This window comes from Leptodactylus fuscus, chromosome 5, assembly GCF_031893055.1.
Source record: "Leptodactylus fuscus isolate aLepFus1 chromosome 5, aLepFus1.hap2, whole genome shotgun sequence".
NCBI classification, from domain to species: Eukaryota; Metazoa; Chordata; class Amphibia; order Anura; family Leptodactylidae; genus Leptodactylus; species Leptodactylus fuscus.
This window is the reverse complement of record NC_134269.1, coordinates 103,533,732-103,560,756: the sequence shown is the minus strand read 5'-3', so window position 1 is coordinate 103,560,756 and position 27,025 is coordinate 103,533,732. Positions and strand designations below refer to the sequence as shown.

The 27,025-nt window shown below is 39.9% G+C and overlaps 1 protein-coding gene across 2 annotated transcripts in view; it reads right to left on the bottom strand.

The window, feature by feature from the left end:
• PLXNA4 (plexin A4) overlaps window positions 1-27,025 on the bottom strand; it is a 751,018-nt gene that overhangs the window by 673,501 nt on the left and 50,492 nt on the right. For both annotated transcript variants that reach the window (XM_075273936.1, XM_075273935.1), the window contains exon 2: window positions 3,270-4,504. In XM_075273936.1, the coding sequence (XP_075130037.1) occupies window positions 3,270-4,445 (1,176 nt within the window). In that variant the 5' untranslated portion in view covers window positions 4,446-4,504. The remainder of the gene's footprint in view (window positions 1-3,269; window positions 4,505-27,025) is intronic.

Sequence of the window (27,025 nt, the reverse complement as noted above, 5' to 3'; positions counted from 1 at the left end):
ACTGCAGCTGTCCAAAATCGGTGAAAGATCTTACATGTCTTCTCCAAGCCGAATGGAATAAAATACCACTAGCCATCATAGAAGGACTTGTGCAAAACGTGCCCCGGAGGTTTGAGGCTGCAACTCGTGGAGGCTCTACCAACTATTGAATGTGAATAAATGTTGTTTTCTATTCTATCACAAGTGTCCAAATACTAAATGGTAGACAGTGTATATCTGTACATGTTCACAATGAGATGCACAAATTTCACTTTAAGAAAAGCACTCACCTGTCACCAAATAAGAGGAAGATGAGACTCCATGGACTGTTATATTTATCCCAAAACACCCGATTTGATTTGATTTGATTTGACTCACAATAAATATTTTATTTTAAAGGTGGCCATAGACATTACACTAAGGTCAGACAAACTTGCCATCTAATGTGTATGGTTATGTCCTAACTCATGTGTATGGTTGGGTCCTGACAGATGATGTTTGGAGGAACAAAGATCAGGCATAGTGAATTTCAGTATTCCAGATCCTTCAGTTCTCATGGGAGATAACAAGTATCTGGCAGGGGCTTATTTCCTAATCCCTAGTCACAACACATACATGCTCAGTCAGATGCATAACTTGAATCTCCTGAACTTCAATGCAAAACCTCGGTACCCATTATGGCTATGTCTCTGTGCTCGAGGGAAACAAAAGTGCATGTATATTGGGGAAACATTAATCAACAACTGTCATTGAAGGTGTTTCACAGTCTTGAAAAGTTAAAGGGATTCTGCAGAACTTCGAAAACATGGCTGCTTCCTTCTTCTTGGGAAGTGACATCATACCTATTGGTCACATGGCCATGCTGCAATTCAGTTGCATTTATTTGAATGGGATGGATCCTCTGATCATTATACTTGGGGGTATAATAGTTTGTGGGTGGTGTGCCACAAAAATTTTGGGTTCTGTTAAACTTGAAATTTTTGCAATATTTGCAACCAACACCGTTGGAACAATGATGGGATATGATACTGTGTGAAAGGTCCATTATGGGACGTAAAACTGTGTGGAGGTTCCACTATAGGATATAATACTGTGTGGAGGTGTTGCTATGAAACATTATACTGTGTGGAGGGTCCTCTATATGACATTATACTGTTTGAAGGGGTCACTATGGCACATTATACTGTGAGGAGGGGCCACTTTTGGACATTATACTGTATGGAGTCTGCTATGGCACATTATACTGTGCGAAGGGGCCATTATGGGACAAGATTTTGTGTGAATGGGCCACTATAGGATATAATACTGTGTGGAGGGGCTGCTATATCACATTATACTTTTTGCATGGGCTACTGTGGCACATTATACTGTGAGGAGGGGCTGCTTTGGGACATTATACTGTGAGGAGGCAACTTTGGTACATTATAATTTGTGTAAGTGGGGTGTTATACTGTATGGGGACCAGGAAAGGTGGTGCTATGTTAGGGGGGGCCCAAATCATAAGTTTGCTATGGGGCCAAGTATTGCTAGTTACACCCCTGGTCACAGCACAGTAATCATATCTCTGTCTGGTAATGAGCTGTGCACCTGTGTATTCATCACATGACAATGGACTATATATCACATGACCATGGACTGTATATTACATGCTCATGGACTGAATTTTTTACACTGAGAGTAAGCAGAATGAATAAAAGGGAGCAGAAATCCGTAAGAAATTGGTAAAGAAAGTATATTGGAAAACTGTACAACTTTTTATTATACAAACAATAACATTTGTCTCTTAATATTGGTCTGATAGTGGCCAACCTCTTGAAGTCTATGACTTGTAGCTTGTAATATAACAAATTCCAAACTGTCTGGTATTGTTTGTACTAAAGTATATTGTATGTATATAATATTACTGCAACACCAGACATGACCCCTGAATGCAAATGGAAATCCTACTGGAAAAAAACTAGAAAAGTATTTTAGGTTGCCAATTGGTGACTTTCCATAACTTAACCGAGTTTATAAACTTCACGTCAAGTTATATAAGACCTCAATTATATTGAGCACAATTATTCTGAACTCATTTAGCAACCCAGATTGCATAGGCATTGTCATAGTATGTAAGTAAATGTGATGGGTACTATGGTCTATACAAGAGCTGTTATGAGTTACCTATGCTACATATAATTGCTTCTATTGGTGGGTGCAATACTGCAGAATACTAATGGTCAAAGATTAAGGGTTTAAATAGCATCTCTAAAAAAGGTTAAAAATAAAAAAGATCTATCCAAAGTGTGCCCTTTATCTATAAAACTCCCCCTGCATATGTTCAGCAAAATAACTAACTAGTACTGTAAATTAATTTTAGCATACAGTGTAACTATATCCATTACAAGCACACTCTCCATTGGGCACCTACTACATGCTAAATCAAGATACAGTACATTGATCTAAACTTCAGTCTTTCATTCCAGCAGTTGTACCAAATCAAGATATACCCCTAAAACATAGAACACTATGTATCCTATGTAGTTTACACTCAATATAGTTTTTGGCTTTACAATTCTCTACATTAGTTACAAAGAACAATCTTCGGTGTGTTGCATTATCCATTTAGCTTACATGGTTTTATGACTTTTATGACCCTGGAGGACTAACCAGTGTCATATTTTATCTCTAGCACATTGGAATCTAAAAAATTATGATCTGGATTTAAATGTAATTTAACAAAACTAGAACATCATGTGTTGGAAATGGACATAAAAACAAGTGGTACATTATAACCAATATAGACAAATAATAAAAAAACTGGCGCCCTGGCACTTGCAAGATGAAGCCCTCAGTTGCAGCTACTCCCGGACACCAACCCGGGAGGTGGTGGGTAAACACAAGGAAAAATGGAAAATAGTAAAAACCGGGTGTGAAAGCACCACTGAGTAGATTTAGGTTTATAAAAATCACTTTATTGGTTCCAAAGACAGAGGGAAAAGAAGGCTACGCGTTTCGACGCTGGTCTAGCGTCTTCCTCAGGCCAATGTAAAATCCACTGTCAGAGTGTGGGAACCTGGCCTGAGGAAGACACTAGACCAGCATCTTTGGAACCAATAAAGCGATTTTTATCAACCTACATCTACTCAGTGGCGCTTTCACACCCAGTTTTTACTATTTTCCACTTTTCCTTACATTATAACCAAGCAATTTGTAAGATCAATAATTAAAACTACAATGCATTTCCCAATATTTAGAAGACTGCTGACAACTGTATTTCAATATTCACATTTGCAAATAAGTTGACTTACCGCATTACTGCAAGGAATATCCTTCACTTTCAGCCATGCAAGATCTAAAGTGCCTTCACCCTTGTAGCAAGACTGTAGTCTTTCTTTAATTCTATCATTAATTTGCTTAAGAGCAAACACACACAAGGCAGACTCATCCAACGATTGTGTTCGCCTCTTCTGACCCTTAGAGAAGATGGTAAATAGAACATCATCACCAGGTTTGATTCCTAAAGACCTTGCAAGAATTGTTCCCGCTTTGGATAAATAAGCTGCCTGAAGAAGCCTGTACTCCACACCATTTTTCTCGCATCCAATTGGAACCTCAACATATGAATTAAAAGCTGTGTCCTCTTTGCACAAACGTACTAACTTCGATGTATACACTTGTTCCTTTGTAGTGGAGCCAGGTGGGGACGTCATCTCTGGTTGAAGCGTCAAGAAGTACACAAAGTTTGCACTGCTAAAGCCATATATATAGTATATATCAAAGTCTGGAATAACATTAAAAGTATCTGAGGGTATTTTTATCATTGAGGCAACAAATTCATCATGGAACACGTATGCAAACATCCCATCAGCTTCTGAGTTCCTGGTAAGTTTTCTGCTGGAAATGGTAGGAAAGTATTCTGGTTTCCCATCAACAGAGGTGGCAATAAACAATTTATCATCCAAATTGTTGTTTGAAACAATAACCCCAAAAACAGAGCCACTTTCATTAACCCCTGAAAGGTAATGTTCTTTTTTATGAAAAGGCTCACCAAGTTTGAAGAGGTCCTCCAATCTGAGAAGCTTGCAGATGCCCTGATACAGGCTACCACAGGCTATTAACCTATTTTCTTTATAGTCAATTAGCAGCATTTTATTTACATTGTTGGTATACACCAACGGCTCATTGCAAGGTTGGACTATCCTAGGAGGATAACACTTTGGGTTGTCTTCATCTGGTCCAGTCTGGTGGGTTAGTAGGACTTTCAAGTCTTCAGAAAGTTTATAGATTCTGTTAATAGCTCCTAGGTAAATGTGTCCAGTTCTTTCATCAACAACCAAGTGATTGAAAGTCCAGTCAGCTTGTTCAGCATAGAAAGTGGTAAAATTTCTTTTTGTCTGTGAAGTCTTTTGGGAGATAGCTGACACAGTGGCTAATAGCATAAAGTGGGAAATGGTGCAAACCAAGCTCCATCTTACAGATGCCATGTTGGTAGCCAAATCGTGCCTTGTGATTTCTTAGTATAATTAGTCTGCTCCCTTTGGTCCTGTCAAGAAACAAGAAGACATGTCAATAAACAGTCCAATGTGAAGTATTTTATACCAAATATTACAAAAAAAAATTCTGATGTAAACTAATCCTTAGTCACACTTACAGGCCGTTGAAAATTCATCAGTAGGTGTAAATGAAACACAGTAAACAACATGATTTTATGAACTTATGCTAAATATAATGAAATACATCCCACGGCAATTAAAGTTAATATTTTATTTTGGTGTTCGGGCTCTATTGCATATTTTTGGCCAGATATTTGAGGTTGGTCCTCAGATTTCTGCCACGGATTTGCAGTGGATGTGAGGCTGGTATACAATAGGTTCACCGGACAATTAGCCACAATGTCCTTCAATGTGGAATACTAGGCATTTTCATTTGAAATAAATAGCAGGCTACTTCTTACAAGATTTTTTCACAGCTGCATTAAAAAAAACTGGAAAATTCCTGTTGAATATAATTATTGTGAAAACCCCATTTATATGCATTGGCTGCAGGTTTTCAACAGAACTGATGCAGAATTTGCTCTGAAATCTAAGTGAAATCAATTACATGTAAATGTAGTCTGATTTTCATATTTCATTTTCATTAATTTGCATGCAAACATAGAAAAAATAAAGCAAGGATATGATCAGGAACCATGTTCTCTGCCATGGTCTCTTCCATAGCTGGGCCTCAATAGCTGAACCATTTTTACCACTGGGCCTCATACTGTGATCAGATAGCCTCTAGACCAAAATAAGAACATGGAGATGGTGTGAATAGCAAATTCCTTAGATCCAACAGTGTTCCAATAAAAGTTGCAATCATAGTCCTAGCCACAGTATCCCCAATACAAGACAAGCCGTGGGGCATCAGAGGGGGCAACATCTCAGTTGCAGACACACTGGTCTATACCACTATTGGACCTGTAATCTTATTCATGCATATTCTCAAACATACGAGAATAGAGATCTCTTTTTTTTTCAGCGTCCATTCACATGAAAATTCCATGCACATGAAATCAATGGGAGGCTTTTTTTTCAGCGTGGAAAATTCCACACCAAATTCCTCATTATTTTCCTCTGTGTGAATGGACCCTAACACTGGAGCTACAGTATAGTGTGTCGAAAAGAAAGCTTTTCCAAATATGGTGCTCAAAGAAAAACAAATATTAGGTAACACCATGAGAAATCCAGAATATTGCACCCATAGTAATCTGTGAAGCGTCACTGTACACCTCCATAAGTCTTTGATTTCAAGTTGAAAAGCACAGATTCCCATTGTAACCATCAGAACAAAAATTCTGTCATGTCTTACGAGAGGAAAGATAGAATTTTGGCTTAATTTGTGCCAAAAAATATTATGAGTTTTAGACACATTTTTGGATCACCCAACAAGGTTGCTTAAAGGGCATAGCTTGCCAAAAAGAAGCATGGCTTGAAGGGGTTAAGCTGTTATGGACACTTATCTTCCATCCTGTGATATGGGATAAGGGTCCCATTGTCAGGGCTGGAATGCTGGGTCTCCAATGATCAAACGGATAGGGGACTGAAAAATCTCCAAAAAGCTTCCTTGTGAATGGAGTTCCAGTGCGTTTGCATCACCAGCATTTCATTCATTTTAATGGGGCTGCCGGAAATGTAATCTCCAGTAACACCCCCAGCCCCATAGTAGCCCTGCTTTGTATACAATGACATGTGAACTTACTGATGGGATTTTTCTGCTAAGAGTATAGAAAATCATTCCCTACTATAAAAACTAAATCTTAAAAGGGTTGTCCAGAACCCAAAATTAATGACCTATCCTGTGCTTAGAACTGGTGATTAATTTGCATGAGAGCGGAGTTGCAATAGCACAGCAGGGCCACAACCCAGTGTATGGAGCCATCTGCTTCTGACTTCATACACCGTGTGGAGAACAGTTGATTGGAGGGGGCCAGGGGTCAGACCCCAACTAACCTCAAATTAATGAACTATCCTAAGGGGTCTTGAATAACCCCTTTAATGGTTAATTAAGAAAGATAAGAACAGAACGAAAAGAAGCCTTGGTCTACCTGGAATAGAGGTACTTCATTACTGACACATATCATCTCCGCTAGTAGAACGAGAGCAATGCCTTTAATGAAAATAATTGGTATAAACACTTCTGTTAATTATTCTTCTACATTGTCATTAAAAACTAATTTATCCTTCTAAATTAAATCGGACTTAAAATTCATTGTGGTTTTCGCTCCATCCTATCAGGAATGATTAGTTTGTCAGGCACTTACTGTATAAACAACAAGCAGTCCCAGAATATCGCTAATATTGTCAACTAATTTGTACTAAATAACTACAATTCACTGGAATGTTTCATTAAATATTATTATGCAGAAATCATACAGTATTCCTCAATGGACAAATAAGATATCAAGACAGGTTCAGTTGTGCGATTTCAGATATCATCAATCTGGTTAACCTGTTTTCTCCTGGACAAAGCACGCCCATTAATCTGGAACCAGATGGTAACACTACTAGATTTAACAGACCAAGAAAGATTAATAACCTCTGTTGCCAAGCAACTCTGTGCAGATGCTATGGGCAGTGTTGGGGTGAAAGGGTTACAGTGCCAAGCTAGGGCTATGTATCACTGCAAGGATCCCTGTGGCATTGTTATTTTGCTGTAGAGACATCTCTCTAGTCTGTAAAATCTTTCTGTACCCTGAGATTCTGAGGATTGAATATGGCTTTGGGTCACTAACCAGGTCTCCAGTGGGACTTATAAAACCACATCATGTAAAGTGGAGGCTGCACTTTGAAGAGACAGATCCCTAAGCAGCACTTGTCAGATTCTTCAATGAGAGAATAAAACCAATTTTGTACACCAAGATTGTATTAACTGCATTACAAATATATGCATACGGTATGTGTGTGTGTTTATTTACATTGGCATAAGAACTCTTAGAAAACACACAATTTTCTGTTCAAGACAAACCCTTAAAGACATCTAACTATATAATGCAGTCCTCCTTTCTGTGAGATCCTTTCAAATGTACGTAGACTTAATCCCAGGATTCTCCAATATTTAATGAAGTTGTTCGGTCACATTGAACATGAAGCTGTATTCAGTTTGGGGAATAAAAATCCTGACGCTAAGACACCAAACGTTGTAATCGCTCGATTGTATCCAGTTTGCATTTGGAAGAAGGCAGTGCCAGAAAGTGCCCAGCTGTTCCTGGGAAAGCACACTGAGCATCGGTTTCAGATCACTTCCAGCAAGCAATGGAGAAGGAGCTTAGTGACTCTGCCAGAGGACACCTAAGGCAAGAGCTATGAAGTAAATAAAACCCAGCAGTATGCCTACTGCTAATCTGCCAGTGCATTATAGTGTTTATTTTCACCCTCTGCTTGCATAGCTATGTGGTTTCCTGGGACACAAGAGGCTGTGAACGGACGATAGCAGGGCTGACCCCTGTCCCAGCTGCAGTGCAAACCTACAATGCTAACATAACTTATGGGACACTGACATCTCAGCTGTGTATTTTACCTTCTCACGTGGAAGATTTGTTGGCAATAGTACACATTGTTATAAGGAAAGGAAATATTTCCAAATATCCCTATTATTGTCATTACTAGATAGATTCCAACCTATGTGAAGACATAATGGCCTTTCTAACGGTATAATAAAATCAAATATTTTGTAGATGCCATGGCCACTTGATATGGTATAACACATTCATGTTAACACTATGTGATCTTCCTTTATATAGTAGGGCCAGATTTATCAACACTGTCACAGGATGCATAAATGATAAATTCACTTGGGATATCATTCTCAGTGCCATCTCACAATGTCAATACATATCTCTTACCTATTCCCCCATTGTTATACAGTCTTCTAAACCAGCAAAATACAGGCAAAACATCTCAAAAATGCATTTTACATATGCGTCAGATTAAGAGCAAATTTGGGGGTAAGTTCTGACCCAGAATTCTGACACATTAACTCCATAGAACTTCCCCACTAAATTGAAATTATAACTTCCGCAAACTTTGCATAGATCAATAGTATAAGCAAAAGCAGAAAAGTTTGTATTACATGGAGATATCTGCTCAGTGATAGATCAAGTTACATGCTGGCCAAAGAAATCTATGAAGAAGGCAGTGGCAGGAGGATGATGGAAGGAAAAAGGCAAAAACACATCGAAACATGAGTGTAGTGTCCACAAGTGCTACATTCACAGATCCCGTGTACTGTGCCTTACTTCTCTGTAACGCTCTACATGCCGCTGCCTCTCTCTCTCTCTCTCTCTCTCTCTCTCTCTGTAATAAGTCGAGTTTGTGTCTGTTCACATGTTTTAATGTGTATTATTGGCAGATTTTGCACAGTGAACTCCTATAGACACCTATATTACTGTATTATTGATTTCCTAAGAGAAACCACCAGATAAGCCCATTAAATGGGATTTTAACAGCATCTAAACATGGCCAAAATCACTGCCCTGGCTCAGTCTGTCTCAAGTTTAACAGCCAAAATAGACATTTCATTTTCTCAACAAGTATTTTGCCCATGTGAATATACCCTAAATTGTTAGAAAAAGTTAAGTATAATACATGGCCAAAATCTGTGTTATTCCTGATACGCACATGCGACAGCTTATTCTGAACAGTCACTTGTTAGAAATAACATTACACTTTACATATCCTACAAGGTATATGTATACAGTGGCGTAACTACCGCCATAGCAGCAGAGGCAGCTGCCACAGGGCCCGGGACATTAGGGGCCCGGTGACAGCCGCTACTGCTGCTATCATTATACTCGGAGGTCTTTTCGGACCCCCGAGTATAATGATCGGCTGACCGGGAGAGGTAAGGAACATAAAAAACACTGTTACTTACCTCTCCACGATCCGTGCAGGCTTCAGCCTAGTCATCCGACGTCACATGAGCCAGGCCTGTGTCCCGGGTCAAGTGACGTCTGACGTCATTGAAGAGCGACTACTTCGGAGGTCGACAGTGTAGGAGACGGGAGATAAGTGAGAAACAGAGAGTTTTTTATGTTTTTCTCTCCCTGGGTCTCCGATTATTATAATCTGGGGTATGAAAAGACCCCAGAGTATAATAATTGTTTATGGGTGTTCATTATGGGGCATAATCCCATGTGCAGGGGCTACTATGGGTGATTATACTATGTGCAGGGGCCACTATGGGGCATAATACTGTGTGCAGGGGCTACTATGGGGGATTATACTATGTGCAGGGGCCACTATGGTGTATAATACTGTGTACAGGGCCACTAAGGGACATAATACTGTGTGGAGGGGCCACTATGGGGGATAATACTGTGCGGAGGGGCCACTGAGGGACATAATAGTGTGTGCAGGGGCCACTAAGGGATGTAATACTGTGTGCAGGGGCCACTATGGAGCATAATAGAGTGAGCAGTAATGCGTAGGAGTGGGCCGGTCGAGGTCTTCGGCATCGGTCGGGGGGCCAATGTCAAAAGTTCGCCACGGGGCCCCGCCATTCCTAGTTACGCCACTGTATGTATATGTATATATTGGTTCTTTTTGTTTTTTGTTTTTTAAATAAACTAATATACATTGAATGCGGAAGAATCCATTTAAATGAATCAATTTTCATGACAATGAATATCCCCTTGTCCACACCATTGCGAATTACAGTCTCACAGATTATTTTGTTATAGGTATAATTCATCACATCTGAGAGATGCTTCATAAAATTACTTTACCTCTCCACATTGTTACTGAAATGAAAGCAAAAAATGTTCTTTACTATGTTATTTAGCAGTCCTGTGTAATGAAGTGATGAATAACAGTGCGCTGTACAGTAAAATGTCACCCAAGTCTATTGTCAGACAATGAATGGAGTTTATATTTATATGCCTATATTTTCACATTGCGTTGGGTCTCTAACTGCGCCACAGAACATTAATTGAGCTCATAAGTGTAGAATTTAGATGGATTTCACATTTTGTAATAAACATCATAATAGCACGGATTGTAGTGCCGACACTGGGGAAAATGTTTGCTTCTAAAATTTGCTCAGATTTTTTAAAAATGTCATTGACTGTATACAGATGTAGCAGCTGTTAAACTAAAGTTCACTTTCATGATTTGGTGTGTTACTAAATAGCTACATTTATACAATGTGAGTCAATAAATGTTAGCATGTGTAATGTGAATGTCTGTTTAACAACTGCAGCTTTGCAGCACTGGAGTCCTGGGTTCAAATCCTACCAAGGACAACATCTGCAATGAGTTTGTATCTTCTCCCCGTGTTTGTGTGGGCTCTTCCGGGTACTCCGGTTTCCTCCCACACTCCAAAGACATACTGAAAGAGAATATAGATTGTGAGCCCTATATGGGACAGTAACTGTCAATGTCTGTAAAGCGCTGCGGAATATGATGGCGCTATAAAAATAATCAGAATAATAACAACTGGTATATACAGTACACTAAAGCATATGGTTATCACCTACAGGTATTACATGGTCATGGATGAGCCATGTAAACAAATAGTGTTCAGTGATGAACTGGGATACAATACTTCTTTCACTTTTCAATTAGTCTCTGTAATGGTATACAGTGGTCTGTCACATTACAATGGTCACAGGATACAATATTTTCAACATACAGTAGTCTTTTTTGGACCATTGTAACTAGAAAGCAGGCCTGATATTCATCACTTGGCAGGGGGCTAAAAACATCAGCCCAGTCATTTCACTGGTAAAACTACTGTATTAGTAAAGTGCATGCACCGAATGACTGACTATTAGCGCCTCTCCACAGTATAGTGCAATACTACATGTTCTATACTTCTTTTTATCTGTGCCAGGATGAGCTGTTGGACACCAGTTTTTAGGTGCATTATACAGTCCTATGAAAAAGTTTGGGCACCCCTATTAATCTTAATCATTTTTTGTTCTAAATATTTTGGTGTTTGCAACAGCCATTTCAGTTTGATATATCTAATAACTGATGGACACAGTAATATTTCAGGATTGAAATGAGGTTTATTGTACTAACAGAAAATGTGCAATATGCATTAAACCAAAATTTGACAAAAGTATGGGCACCCTTATCATTTTATTGATTTGAATTCCCCTAACTACTTTTTACTGACTTACTGAAGCACAAAATTGGTTTTGTAACCTCAGTGAGCTTTGAACTTCATAGCCAGATGTATCCAATCATAAGAAAAGGTATTTAAGGTGGCCAATTGCAAGTTGATCTCCTATTTGAATCTCATCTGAAGAGTGGCATCATGGGCTACTCAAAACAACTCTCAAATGATCTGAAAACAAAGATTGTTCAACATAGTTGTTCAGGGGAAGGATACAAAAATTTGTCTCAGAGATTTAACCTGTCAGTTTCCACTGTGAGGAACATAGTAAGGAAATGGAAGACCACAGGGACAGTTCTTGTTAAGCCCAGAAGTGGCAGGCCAAGAAAAATATCAGAAAGGCAGAGAAGAAGAATGGTGAGAACAGTCAAGGACAATCCACAGACCACCTCCAAAGAGCTGCAGCATCATCTTGCTGCAGATGGTGTCACTGTGCATCGGTCAACTATACAGCGCACTTTGCACAAATAGAAGCTGTATGGGAGAGTGATGAGAAAGAAGCCGTTTCTGCACGTACGCCACAAATAGAGTTGCCTGAGGTATGAAAAAGCACATTTGGACAAGGCAGCTTCATTTTGGAAACAAAAATTGAGTTGTTTGGTTATAAAAAAAGGCGTTATGCATGGCGTCCAAAAAGAAACAGCATTCCAAGAAAAACACATGCTACCCACTGTAAAATTTGGTGGAGGTTCCATCATGCTTTGGGGCTGTGTGGCCAATGCCGGCACCGGGAATCTTGTTAAAGTTGAGGGTCGCATGGATTCCACTCAGTATCAGCAGATTCTTGAGAATAATGTTCAAGAATCAGTGACGAAGTTGAAGTTACGCCGGGGATGGATATTTCAGCAAGACAATGATCCAAAACACTGCTCCAAATCCTCAGGCATTCATGCAGAGGAACAATTACAATGTTCTGGAATGGCCATCCCAGTCCCCAGACCTGAATATCATTGAACATCTGTGGGATGATTTGAAGCGGGCTGTCCATGCTCGGCGACCATCTAACTTAACTGAACTTGAATTGTTTGTCCAAAATACCTTTATCCAGGATCCAGGAACTGATTAAAAGCTACAGGAAGCGACTAGAGGCTGTTATCTTTGCAAAAGGAGGATCTACTAAATATTAATGTCACTTTTCTGTTGAGGTGCCCATACTTTTGCACCGGTCAAATTTTGGTTTAATGCATATTGCACATTTTCTGTTAGTACAATAAACCTCATTTCAATCCTGAAATATTACTGTGTCCATCAGTTATTAGATATATCAAACTGAAATGGCTGTTATAAACACCAAAATATTTAGAACTAAAAATGATTAAGATTAATAGGGGTGCCCAAACTTTTTCATAGGACTGTATATACCTTTCAGTTCTCTGAAAAAGCTCCTGATGACCCAGCCTAACAATCCTATTTATTGAACATATAGTACATGGTGCACATACTTTAATCTAGTATAGTGCTTGTCTAGAAGTGGAGGGAAATGGGTGGAGTGTGAGTGGAACAGGGTTGTGACTATAAAGCATGGCACATTTATTATAATTTGCAAAAGAAAAGTAGTGTAAATTAGTACTGTAACTACACCGGCTCCTAGCTGGCAAAGGTTTCAATAAGTGGTTCATGGCATTGTCAGGACACCACCAGGAGCCCTCAGTGGTCACTGGAGAAGGACCAGTGATGTCATTCACATACATCACCAGCTCCTCAACATCGACCACTGAGGCCTTTGATTGGTCTTAGAGTTCATGTCAGCGTCACAGCTTCCAACAGTGCCAGGCCCAAACTTGAAACAGAAAGGGGACCGGAAAAATTAGGGAGAGGTGTGTATGTATTTTAGTTTCTTTTACACCCATCTAAGCCACCTCCATGTGTTGCGCTTGGACAACCCCTTTATGAGGCATGTGCATATTAATAACAGAAGCATTTGATGTCAGTGGGAACAGATTAAACAGCAGAGAGAGTGTCAGTCTTAATAAATACACCCCATTGTATTTAATTACAAGCAAATTTGAGTGACACTGCCAGCTGGGGTAGAAATGATACCAGGGTGTAGCTGTTCACCTATGTGTGTCTGGGAAGAGCACTGAATATATATAAGAGCTCATACCTGAATTTAATTCTCAGGAAGGCAGCTGGGGACCAAAGATCAGGCCTATGATGGTGACATATGGTTCCATCTCTCCAATATCTAAATACTAAACGGAAATTCTTTTCTCCCACTATTCTTAATTATATATAATTATATTACATATAATATAATCTATACTATCTTACTGGAACCCTGAGAGATAATGCTGCTTAATGTAATTTTGTATTCCCCTACTTTTACATAGACTCTAATCTCCTAGCTTTAAGTACACTATGTCTACGGGGAGTACAGAACCCAAACTAGTCCCCACCAAAAAACAACAATACGAGCACTTAAAAGCTGGGCATCAAAACATTCTGACAAATAGGTCAGAGTCTGCAAAGAAGTGTCCAATGGAAATATAAAGGAAGTCTTAAAAACAGAAATGATTTGTATTTTTCGTGATGCCACCTGCTCTGTGACTAGTCAGGGCAGCAGCTTTGTATTCATGCGGATGTCCTTTAATAGAATAATAGATGAAATCTACGCACCATGATCTCGGGGCATTTGGGCAGACCATGATCTATATAGTAATGTAGAACATGTAACAGCTACATAGGAATAATGAATTATAATTTTTAACTAATTTGGATCCTTAACTGTTGTCATATAAATGACACATCAAAGCAGCCAACAGAACTTTTACAGCTGCTCTAGTGTTAAACAACATATGGCTGAAGAATAACACAATCCTATAGCTATTCTTCCACATTCAAGAATATACAGCTGCAAATATCACATTTCACCTACAGCATAATTCAACATTTGCATACTTTTATGTATACTTATGTTGTAAATCTGCAAAACGAATCCTATTTAAGGAGCGCACAGACAACACCTTTAGTCCTATGTCTGGAATTCACTTCTTGCAGCTACAGTTAATGTTCTTCCAAATGTCCGGCTGACGGGCATTGTGTGAAAGGCTGACTATGTTGTCACAGTTCTGTGAATGGGAAATTCAAGGCGGAACTTTTTATCTGGATCAAGCTATTCTCTCAGTCACATCTCACTCTACCAATTTCACACAGAAATGCACAGGCGGGTACCTCCATGCAATATAACAAAAGAGCTTTCATATCTTTTCTGCCATCATTTATCAAGCCAGTGAAGAGAGAAATCCCAGCAAGAAAAGGAAGATGCTTCTCTTTATTTCTATCACAGTCTGGAGGATAGTGCTAAAAGATGAAGGAAAGGGACACAAATGCTAATGTCACTAGTTGTAAGGGACTTTGGGACTGGCTTACACAATGCCAATGCTGTAAACTAAAACAAACACAAGCTTTTCTTTATATGACTTAAAGTGAAGTTTCACTTGTTGCAGAGCTTTTCTCATATTATAACCCACATAACTTCATTTACGAATGGTTACTTTCCCTTATTACATCCTTGCTTTGACTCATACATTGAGTTACCTGGTTGACACTTCATAGGACTATATAAGGAAACTCTTAAGTCTGCCTATATGTTACAAAATATATAAGCTGCACACCGCCATATCCACAAAAACATGAAACTAACAAGTTCTGCATATTAATGTTCTAATTCTGCTAGTTTCATGTCTATAAGTTTATATTTGCTTGGACAAGCCTTTTAATACTTTTGTTATATGTGTATATAATCATGTTTACATGATAATAAAATCATACCCATCAACTAAAATCCTAACCTTTGGACACAGAGAGGTAAATATACAGGTTAATACCCATTCGATAGAGGGTGCAGGGCGAAGATTTCATAGAGCCCTAGTGCTTATTACATTCACTCTAAGGGAGCGTTCACACTACCGTCATTGTCCGACAGGTGGTGTCCCCTCCTAGTGTCCGTTCAAAATCTTGCACGGACATTAGCATCGGACACTAGCTGTATCCGTGACACTTTTCATTCATTTAAATGGCGATCGGGTGCGTTCTTTTGCACTCTGTGCCTGTCCTTAAGTGTCCGTTCTTAAAGATGTCCGACTTTTCAAGCGGACAGCAAAACCCGACATGTAGGTTTTTTCTGTCCGCTTGAAAAGTCGGACATCTTTACAAACGGACAGTTAAGGACAGGTATGGAGTACCCCTTTAATTGTAACTTTCTATTGTATATGCCTCACTCATGGCTTTAATCCATGCCATACATGTATGCATAAATAAAAGGGCACAATAAAAACTAGCAGAAATAAATGTTAGGTTTGTTATTTCCATTTGCCACAAATCCTTGATGGATGATATTACCACTTAACAACATTGGGGGATTTTGGCAAAGCATCTCTACTAATTGAAGTAGAATTTGCATACTGCTATAGCAGCGTTTGAGGTTTTTAACAGCCATAACCTTTCCAGGTGGCGGGGGAAGAAAAAACAATTCACGCTAAGCTGCGACAACAGAGGAGGCCAAATCTAGCAGTTAACAGAATATAGACTCCAGCCTCGTGTCTTTGACCTTGGGGACACTTTTACTTCTGGTTTATATATGTACATGACAGACATTTTAACATGTCTATTTGTGATATTATTTTCATTTTGTTTGCTTTGAAACGGCATAAGGTTATTTTGGGCAAAAAAAGTCCAACTAGCTGCTAAAGGCTTTATTGGCAATGGAATTGGGTATTCTTTATAGAATAAAATACTGCTGGCATGGAGACAGGTAAACATTTCATGTAGCCTTGCCATACTTGGCATGTGACAATAGCTATCTGTTGGCTCACCTGTTTTTGCCTTATCAAACCTTCAATTGAGAGATTTAACAATTAGCAAACGCTTTTATTAAAATGACAATGGCTGTGTAAAAAGTACAATTCTGGCACAAGTTCCAATATTTCTCTAGATGAGTCAAATGTAGATTTCACAACAAAGTAGGGAATATATAGGAAATCACATATTATGGAAAATGTTATATCCTTAAAAATATAAGGGATTACACCCATATTCACTTACTTGCAAAGTCTTAAAATAAGATAAGATAAGATAAGATAAAATAATTCTTTAATAGTCCCACCATGGACAAATTTCAGTGTGTTACAGCAGCACGATAATACAGATACAGGATAATAACAGTAATATATTACAGAAGGAGACACACATAAGCTCAGAATAGCAGATATGAGAATAATACTATGAGTCATAAAAGCTAAAGAAAAAAAGAAAAAGAAGACTTCAAGATCATTTAGTTCTCTGTGCGGACTGCTCTTTGCTTGGCCTGATGTGGATTATGTAGCCTGACCGTGGTTAATCCGATAGCGCTCCTTCTCACACTTGGGGTGAAGCAGTCGGCCACTGAGAGTGCTGCCAAGGTCTCATACATGGGGTAGGATTTATTCTCCAGCATGGAACTCACCATAAACATTATCCTTCTGTCACCCACCACCTGTACTGGGTCCAGGGGGCTCCCCAGGACAGAACTGGCCCTTCTAATCAGCCTGTCAAATCTATTTCTGTCCCTGGCTGGTATGCTACTCCCCCAGCAGGCCACACTTAAGAAGATGTCTGAAGCAACCACAGAGTTGAAGAAGGCCTTGAGAAGTGCACCCTGGACTCCAAAGAGCCTCAGCCTCCTGAGCAGGTAGAGCCTGCTGTGACCCTTTCTGTGCAGCGCCTCCAGGTGATCAGCCCAGTCTAGTTTATTACCTAGGACCACACCCAGGTACTTAAAGGTCTTGACTATCTCAATGCATGTCCCTTGGATCTCCACTAGAACTGGGGCACTTCTCCGCTTACTGAAGTCCACCACCAACTCCTTGGTCTTCCCAGCATTAATCCTGAGGTGGCTCCGCTGGCACCAGTCCACAAAATCACAGTTTAAAGAGGACCTTTCACCACTTTTGGGCACATGCAGTGTCATATACTGCCAGAAAGCCGACAGTGCGCTGAGTACCAGCACCGTAAGCTCTTTACACCGGGCACAGATCGGGAAAGCCGACAGTGCGCTGAACTCAGCGCACTGTCGGCTTTCTGGCAGTATATAACACTGCATGTGCCCAAAAGTGGTGAAAGGTCCTCTTTAAGTCTCTGTATGCCCTGTCGTCTCCATCTGGGATAAGGCCTACTATTGCATAGTCATCGGAGTACTTCTGTAAGTAACAGCTAGAAGAGTTGTACCTAAAGTTAGTAGTGTACAGTGTGAAGAGGAAAGGGGCAAGAGCTGTACCTTGTATTACAGATCACAGTTCCATAAGTGCCATAAGTAAAGTGGCAAGCATACCCAATATAAAAGTAATCATTATATAACAATGAATTGGTTACTATGCTTTGTTGTCTAAGGCCTTTTCTCCTTTTATTTCCATACTTAATTTCCAGTGAGTGATCATACTGCATTCAGCATCGCAAATGCTCAATAAACAATAAATCATTTTTCTTATAATGGGACAGTGACTTACTTATTAGGCCCAGTTAACTAGAGTGAGTTCAGATGGCTATACAACAGATAGTACCTGGATTATTATAAAAGAAACCTATCACTATGAACATATCGTCCAATCTGAAGGCAGCATGTTATAGAACAGGAGCTGAGCAAATTGATATATAGTTTTTTGGAAAATGAGCCAATATCACTTATTTACCATTTGAAACCTAATTCTATGCTAAGTAGACAAGAAGGCAGTCCTATCAGTGATTTACAGCTGCCTCTGTATAAGTGCATATACAAAGATAACCAAGTAGGACCACCCACATGACTACTTGGTATACAATGTGCCAAAAGTTATATAAAATAAATTACAACTCATATAGGAACTTTTGTAACAAACCTAGACATCAATCCGCTCAGCCCTGTCCTACATCATGCTGACTACAGATTAGATGCCATGTTTAACGTGACAGGCTCCCTTAAATTACTGTAATCGATCTTAGACAAGATCAGAGGCAGCGATGCAAACGTATTTTCTCTCATCATTAATCACATACACTGTTTTCTATAGATACATGTCCAAGAAAATTTGGTGAACAACTTCTTCTATATGTGAATCAGCTTTACAAATCTCCATTGGGACTTTGCCTAGCCATATCATCACTGCATGTTATATGTAAGTATTTCAGAAGTATTAAAATGTGATGCGATCTGTCCATCGGGCAGACCTCAGAGCTTCTAAGAAGCGCAGATGGGGCAGTCAAACAAGTGGAAAGAGGACGGCACAAAAGGCAACAGAGGCGTTATTCTCCAATGATGCCGCTGTGCTCACCAACGCTAACACCCCCTGGACCTCATTTACATAAAGTTACAGAACTATATGGAGGATCTAAAAAAGAAAGATATCTCTGAAAAAGCCTTTTTACAGGCTACAATACAGTGTGACCAGTTTAAAATGTACTTTTTTTTTTAATAAGAAACTCCCTTTAAGAATCATTTCTTGGGTCCTTACAAGCGTCTCTTTGCTCTGTATATGGAATAGCATTGCTCTGTGTATCTATTCTATATATAGTGATTTGTGAATGTTCTCTTTTGGGTTCTGAAATAAGCCACATGATGATCTGCGAACCCACTTAGATGATATCATAACTATGTGAAGAATGCATTTTACATTACACGCTTATGAGGGTAGGAGGAAAGTGTAATGGTTACAGTAATGCCACACATCAAGTAATGCAGAAATGTTCTTGGAAATGGTTATGGAAACCACTGCTGCTGCAAATAGTCAGAATTAATAGAACCACAGATACTAAGTGATATGTCCAGCCAGAAGAGTACCTAAAGCATTACAATATTACTAATATATTAGGCATAATACCTGTACATCTCCCAAGAATATTCAGCAGCCACCGCCATGTTAGAGAGCACCTAACAATGATTAACAACATACCTTTTATGTCTTTTCTATGTATGTTACTTTTGTAGATTTGGAGAAAAACAACTTTGAAGTATTACGCAACTTAGTCAGTTGGTGCACTGGGGGTTGAGCTTAAGCTTCCTGGAGCACTGCACTTGCCACTCATCTCCAAACCTGCTCCTGCCTGTACATGCTGTGCAGTGGAATTTGATCCACCCACTGCTATCACTGACACCACCCATCCTAATAGTAGTGCTCCAGTGGGATGAAGACCCGTCTATCACCCATCCTAGTAGTAGTGCTTCAGTGGGCTGAAGACTCGTCCATAACCCATCCTAGTAGTAGTGCTCCAGTGGGATGAAGACCCGTCTATAACCCATCCTAGTAGTAGTGCTTCAGTGGGCTGAAGACCCATCCATCACCCATCCGCAGTAGTGCTCCAGTGGGCTGAAGACCTGTCCATCACCCATCCTAGTAGTAGTGCTCCAGTGGGCTAAAGACCTGTCCATCACCCATCCGCAGTAGTGCTCCAGTGGGTTGAAGGTCTGTCCATCACCCATCCTAGCAGTAGTACTCCAGTGAGCTGAAGGCCTGTCCTCAGTGCACCAACTGCCTAATTTGCATAACACTTTGAAAGTTGTTTTTTGTCCAGATCCTCAAAACTGTCTTCCATGACAAAGGCATGTTTTTTTTATCACTATTATATGCTCTGTAATGCAGGGGTAACAGTTGAATATGCTTGGAAGAGGTGGTAGACACTTTAAGAGATTGGCCTATACTCAGGCTGAGCAAACCAACAACTGAAAATGTCAAACTGATCTGTACTTTCCAGATATGTATACAGAAATAGGTGAAGCATTTAAAATATGAATCCTATTTTTCAATGCTGCTTTATGGCAATACAACTGTCCGCGCTTTAAGCCCTCGGCATAAAATGAAGTGAAGAGCCACATAGGGATGCGATACAACACTGAGTTTTACAGTAAGAACAAAGACTGCTCATAAATCCAAATGTGGTGGCTGTTTCAGGACTGCATCGAGGGCTGATCTCAGTTGTCCTGTTTCTTTAGGTCATTCTGGAACTGAAAGAGTCTGGCAGCTGCATGTTTCTGGAAATGAAATCTCTCGATGTACCCGAGGCACTAACTTGTTAAGAGAGTGCCCATCACTGTCTGAGGAGCCAAACAAGCAGTCTCAGCACTGATGCAAATCACAAACAATCAGTGTCACAGCATTTATCTGCTGAGCAGCAAGTGAAATAAAGAAAATCGAAAGAATCATTAAAAATGAATTGTGAAATTGCCAATAAAAGCTGTAATTTCTTCTGTCTTTTTGTTTCCACGCGCCACAAGTTCTTCCCTTGATAGCCATAATGAACCATTTTCATATACACCAGTGACACTTTTGTCTGTCCAGTAGTTACGGTGATAAAAAAAAAAGAATGAATCAATGCTGTGTTATAAGTGTCAAACTTCGTTTAATTGACTCTAATGAAGGCAACAGAAGAGGTTTCTCAGTGCGAAGGTTTATTAGTGGCAAGTGTACAAAGACTTCAGCTTCTGCAAGGTACGTTCACACATAGGAATCTGGCACTCAATTTCACACTGAAATTGATGCTGAATTGCCAAGCAAAAAATTTCTGTTTCGGGAATCTGAAGTGGATTCTGCTTGACAAAAACCAATGCGAATTTGAAGAATTGGAAGAATAGTACCACTATATTTTGCCTTCATTGGGTAAGCACAAATTCTAAATTCCGATAGCGGATTTTGACAAATTCTGTGTCAAATTTTGTGTATATTTTCAGTCTCCTATTAACTTCAATGGGATTCTGCCTGAAGAATGAGCAGGTTTATTTTACGCTAGCTGAAAAAATCAGCTAGCAGAAAAATTTGCTATTGCCTTCCATTGAAATGAATGGAAGGCAGATTTCAGGCAGAATTTTAGGTGAATACTGCATCAGAATTGGCATCAAATTCCATGCCAAATTCCTATGTGTGAACTTACCCTTAGGTAAGGTCGTGAGAAAAGAAGGTCTTAGGTTTAAAGGGTGATTGTTCAAGGATGGGTCTGCTACCAGTCCATAACATACCTGAGGAGTCTTAAAGGGTCTCTCTGGGTTGTACAAGTAACTAAATGAAATTAATTCATGAGTATAATAATCCAACCTGGCTATGATCTAGCTTCAGCTCCATGGTCCATGATTGAAGGAGTATTACTATAAATCAGCTATTCATTACTGAGATGGGAATATGCTGCTGTAACTCCTGACCACCAGGCCAAAGTTTACAGAAACAGCTATGCTACAAAGTCCAAAAAAAAAGGATTTAAGGAAACAGTGTAGAACAGTGTAGAATTGTCTCCATAACTACTATTTTCTCCTATGCTAGATACAGAAGCTAGATCAGCTGTATTTGGATGTTTTTGTAACTCCCTACCATCTTAGGTGGGCAGAGATATTAAGATTCTTATCTTAATACACTACTGTTATGGTCAGCAGGGTTTATTAAAAAAAAAAACTAAACCCTATGGAGCCCATTGGGCTACTGACTGCTAACACCTAAGTGTAAATACTCTCTGACAGTTGAAGTCACTGCCAGCTAAATTAACTCAGCAGGTGTACTCTGTTACCATTCACAGAGTCCTGTGCAGTCAGAGCAGCCGCTACGAATAAACACTGGCTAGCCAGCACTCCTGGACTAGCCAGAGATCAACAAACCCTGTGTGCTTCTAGTTCCACCCAATCCCCGAAAGCAACTACAGCCAGCAACCTGTCAGTGTGAATACTGACTGACACAGCAAAGGCCTAATGAGCTTTCACACAACTCACACACACAAGGCAGCATGCTGCCCAACTACCAATGGCATTGCTGTCTCTGGGGAATTTACTAACTAGGGCCACTAAATATTTTACAGGCTGGAACCCAAGCACCACACACACATCAATTCAGGTTATCAGTTTTGGTTTGATCTTAGAGCACCGGGCGTCCAGACCAGCCCCCTTATATAGGCAAGGGGCGGTCACCAGTAAATAGCCCAGCTGCCCAATCCGAGCATCCATTGGTCGACACACCAGTCCATCAAAGACTCGACCACACCCGGCTGTTGCAAGGCAGGTTAACCCCTGCAACCCTGAACTGTACAGAACAGGCAGCGATGCCCATCTCATGGCCGCAGCTTCTGCACAATCCTAACAACTACCTGCTTAGCCAATCAATCTTACTCTATCTACTCTCTCGCATCTTCTTACTTTCTTACTGTGAGCCCTAATTCTAACCCACCCTGTCCTGAGATCCGTTCTGTTTCATGTCTGATAGAGTCTGTTGATAATTTTCTCACCTAATAATATAAAGATCTACTTTTGCTGAACTTATGATTTAATAATACTTGTATTGACATTTGGTATTGATAAATGGCCACTGAGTATGGGTGGTCTTTAAAGTCCATAACAGTTCCCTTGCATATTTATTTGACCAGGGTCATGACAAGCATATGGTCAGTTTTAATAATAAACTCTTGCTTTCAGTGTCTTTTGTGTATGTCTATTTTTCGGTCTCCTTATATTCCCGACTCAACAAGTGTTAAACTATGACCCTGAAAGATTTGTTGTACTACATGGTACAATTTATACATTGTTATATTCAAATATCTCACATATTATTTTATGTCATTTTGTTTATATATGAGCATTAGGATGGGATCCCGCAGGTTTCCCGTCCCGCGCACAGCGCCACCTGCGGGCCAATCCAACCCTCGCCCTCAGCGCCGTGCAGTGAGCTGATCGGACTCTAAGTCGAGCTTTCTGCCTACTGAGCATGCTCGGACCTTTTGGAGGCGCTCAGAGGCTAAGTCCCATTCCACTCCTACTGAGCGTGCGCAGACCTTTTGGAGGCACTCAGAGGTTTACAGAAGAAATCTCATTCATTCCATTGACATTATATGCCATAGTGCAGTATTACCAGTGTCATAAAGCCAGATTAAAATTCTCACTACAGAACAACATCTCACTATTGATTGTTATTATGCCCTGGGACTACCTGTGGAGTTGGGATTATTTGTGATTACCATTACCTACTGAATTTCTGTCTATAGTGTTGAGCAAACAGCAATAAGTAAAAAATTGCATATCATTTACTGGCGTCTATGGTGCTTATGTTTCTTTTGGTTAGTAAATTAATTTGTAAGACCCAAAAGTAGCTCTAGTCAATTTTATTCCGAGCTAGAGTTTATGTTACTTACTAGAGATGAGCGAACAGTAAAATATTCTATATTCGTTTCGAATAGCCCCTCAATATTCGACTATTCGAACGAATATCGAACCCCATTATAGTCTATGGGGAAAAAATGCTAATTTCAGGGATCCCACTCTTCGACTCAGGAGAGTCACCAAGTCCACTATGACGCCCCAGGAAATGATGCCAACACCCTGTAATGCAACTGGGACAGCAGGGAAAACATGCCTGGGGGCATTTAACATGCCAAAGTATTACGTCAGGATCCCTGTCAGCTTGCAATATGCGTGAGCTGACTTTTTTCCCATAGGAATGCATTGACCAGCGTTGATTGGCTGAGTACAGCATTCGGCCAATCAACGCTGGTTCTGCCGGAGGCTCGTCTGTGAGTAGGCGGAGTCTAAGATCAATTTTTTGCTTATTGCTGTTTGCTCAACACTATAGACAGAAATTCAGTAGGTAATGGTAATCACAAATAATCCCAACTCAACAGGTAATCCCAGGGCATAATAACAATCAATAGTGAGATGTTCTTCTGTAGTGAGAATTTTAATCTGGCTTTATAACACTGGTAACACTGCACTATGGCATACAATGTCAATGGGATGAATGAGATTTCTTCTGTAAACCATATGTTTCTATAACATGAAATATCAAGCTTCTCTACAATTTATGGGTAAAAAATGTGCATGACATCTCCAAATGATAAAATGTGTCAGTCACAAACTTCAGCCCAAAACATATAGTGACAGCTGTCAAAGAGATCTATTAGCATGAATTAAAACCGTAGTGTGAGAATTAGTGTTAAAAATCACGTGTGCTAAACTGTGTAGAAAAAATCTGTGTAGATGCCAAAAATAATCAATTAATTCCTTAAGCAGAAGGTGCAATATTCCCTAAAGCTATATGTGTACAAGACCTTTTAGAAATCCAAGTATGTCATGTTTCATTCATAGTGAGGGGAACTGACTGGTCCTTGTTACAGGCGAGACATTAATAGCTGCCAACTGGATACCCCAATGCATCTCTTACTTGCTCCCAATGCAGCAAAGCTTGTTGACAGATGACTAGGGACTAGGTACATTACTTTGGTGCTTTATCTTTTTGGAAATCACATTATAAACAGTGTAAATTACTTGTGTAATTTTTTAAATTGTGAAAAATTAATAACACTATCAAATGTCTACATTATTCATAAACTATCAAATACCCCCAAAAATCTACATGCCATATTTATAAATTCTAGGTATGGTGAATTACTACCATCTCTTGGCTGCAAACATTCTAGATGTGCCACGGCAATGACAGTTGATATTGCGTTATGTGGCCTTTAATGCATAGGTAAATAAACAAGTCATCAGCAATAAAAAAAGACTTGGGAGACTCGGAAGAATGAGAAATCTATTAAGACTTAGTAAAGTTTAACAGCATGCTAAGCCATGATATTTTGTCAAAAAGGACAAGAAAAGCCATTAAAATCTATTAAAGCTAAGGCCCCATGTAGCGTCCAAAGAAAGACCAAGACCAAGACCATGCAGCACTTTTTACAGAAAGTCCACAGAGGGGTCCTAGCTAGCAGCTCACTGTATTCATTCATGGCTGTTTTCTTTTCCCCGAAACAAGATGGAATGAATTTCTTACAATGAAGAATTAAAAGCTAAGTTTTATAATATCTTTCTGATTTCTGGATAGATGTTTTTGATTCTATTATTTTGTTTTGCCTTTTGCTGAGAGGTGCTTGTGTCTTTTCCTTTGCACCTTTGTGCACCACATCATTTCTCATGGATAAGAAAATTGGGCAGTTGACTGTTTTCTTTTCTGAATGTATCATTTTCCTTCCACTTCACAATTACGTGCTACATTGTGTTGGTCAATCACTTAAAATCTCAATAAAATACATTGAAGTTTGTGATTGTAAGGTAATAAATTGTGAAAAAGTTCATAGGGTATGAATACTTTTGCAAGGCAGTGTATACAGTGAAAAGAGATTGCAATGCATTTGCATCTGGTGACATCTTATCTAGTTATCTAGAATGGATTAGAATCTCTTGTATACGTTATTCCGCAGTCACTTCCATAGCATGCTATGACAACACAGTAACCTCTTGTATAGGGTTGAGCCGATCTTGACTTTTCAGGATCGATTTTAAAATCCGATTTCCGATCATTTTTCATTCGAACCCGATCTCTATCCCAATTCCGATCCCAATACAAGTCAATGGGATTTTTTTTTTAATCGGAGATCGGATTTTAAAAGCAATCCTACCCCCTGGTGTCCACTTACCTCCAGAGATGGCTGGTCCTGTGCCCCGTGCCTTCATTCTTTGCCTCGCTGCTGCTCCACGCTGCTTTTCTTCCTTCGTTGCCCCCTCCCTGCCAGGTTAGGAGAGTGTGGGTGGGTTAGGAGAGTGTGGGCGGGTACTGGGAGGGGAGATGTCACGTCTCCCCGCCCTGTACCCGCCCACACTCTAAGCCACAAGCCCCGCCTACCTAGCGCTTTAAACACTAACCTGGGAGGCGGGGCAGCAAGGCAAGAAGAAGGAGGGCACCGGAGCAGCCATCTCTAGAGGTAAGTAGCTGCTAGAGATTTAGTTTAGCCTTCCATTCGAATGAATGGAGGCAGCCGGCGTGCAGGGGGTTAAGGCTGTGTGTCGGCTGCTTCCATTCATTCCTATGGAACTGCAGCGGAGCCTTCACACTGAATATACATCGTACACTCAGTGTGAAGGCTAAGCAATGCATTGTGGGAAAAATCACCGATCTCGATCCCACATAAAAAGATCATGTTCGGAATTCCGATGGCGATCGTGAAATTTTCTCGATCGCCGATCGGAATCCGATCTTTTCCGAACACGATCGCTCAACCCTACTCTTGTATTAAAATTATATTCAGACAAAGTGGGGCATGTCGAACAGCCTGTGTATCATAAATCTCAGTGCCAAGATCAGGAGGAAAAGGTTTACTATACTTTGACTACCTGACATTAAGGGAGATCAAAGTGTTGAGACAGGGCCCTCCTGGCTTATGGGCCTGGTAGCTACTAACCTTCTAGCTACATCCCTGCAGTCTATAAATGTATGTGTTTTTTAATCCCATTGTCTTGCCTACTTTTCAAGTCCTGGGGTACAAACAAGATTGATAAAATACACCTTCTACCATATTAGACCATTAAAGGGTAATATAGGTGAGAAGTAAAAAAAACCATCACACAATTGTTTTCTGTTCCAGCAACTGAAGAATTACTATCCATCCAGGTACATTATGGTTCAACACTGTTTTAATATAATATATGACCTTATTTGCACTGTAC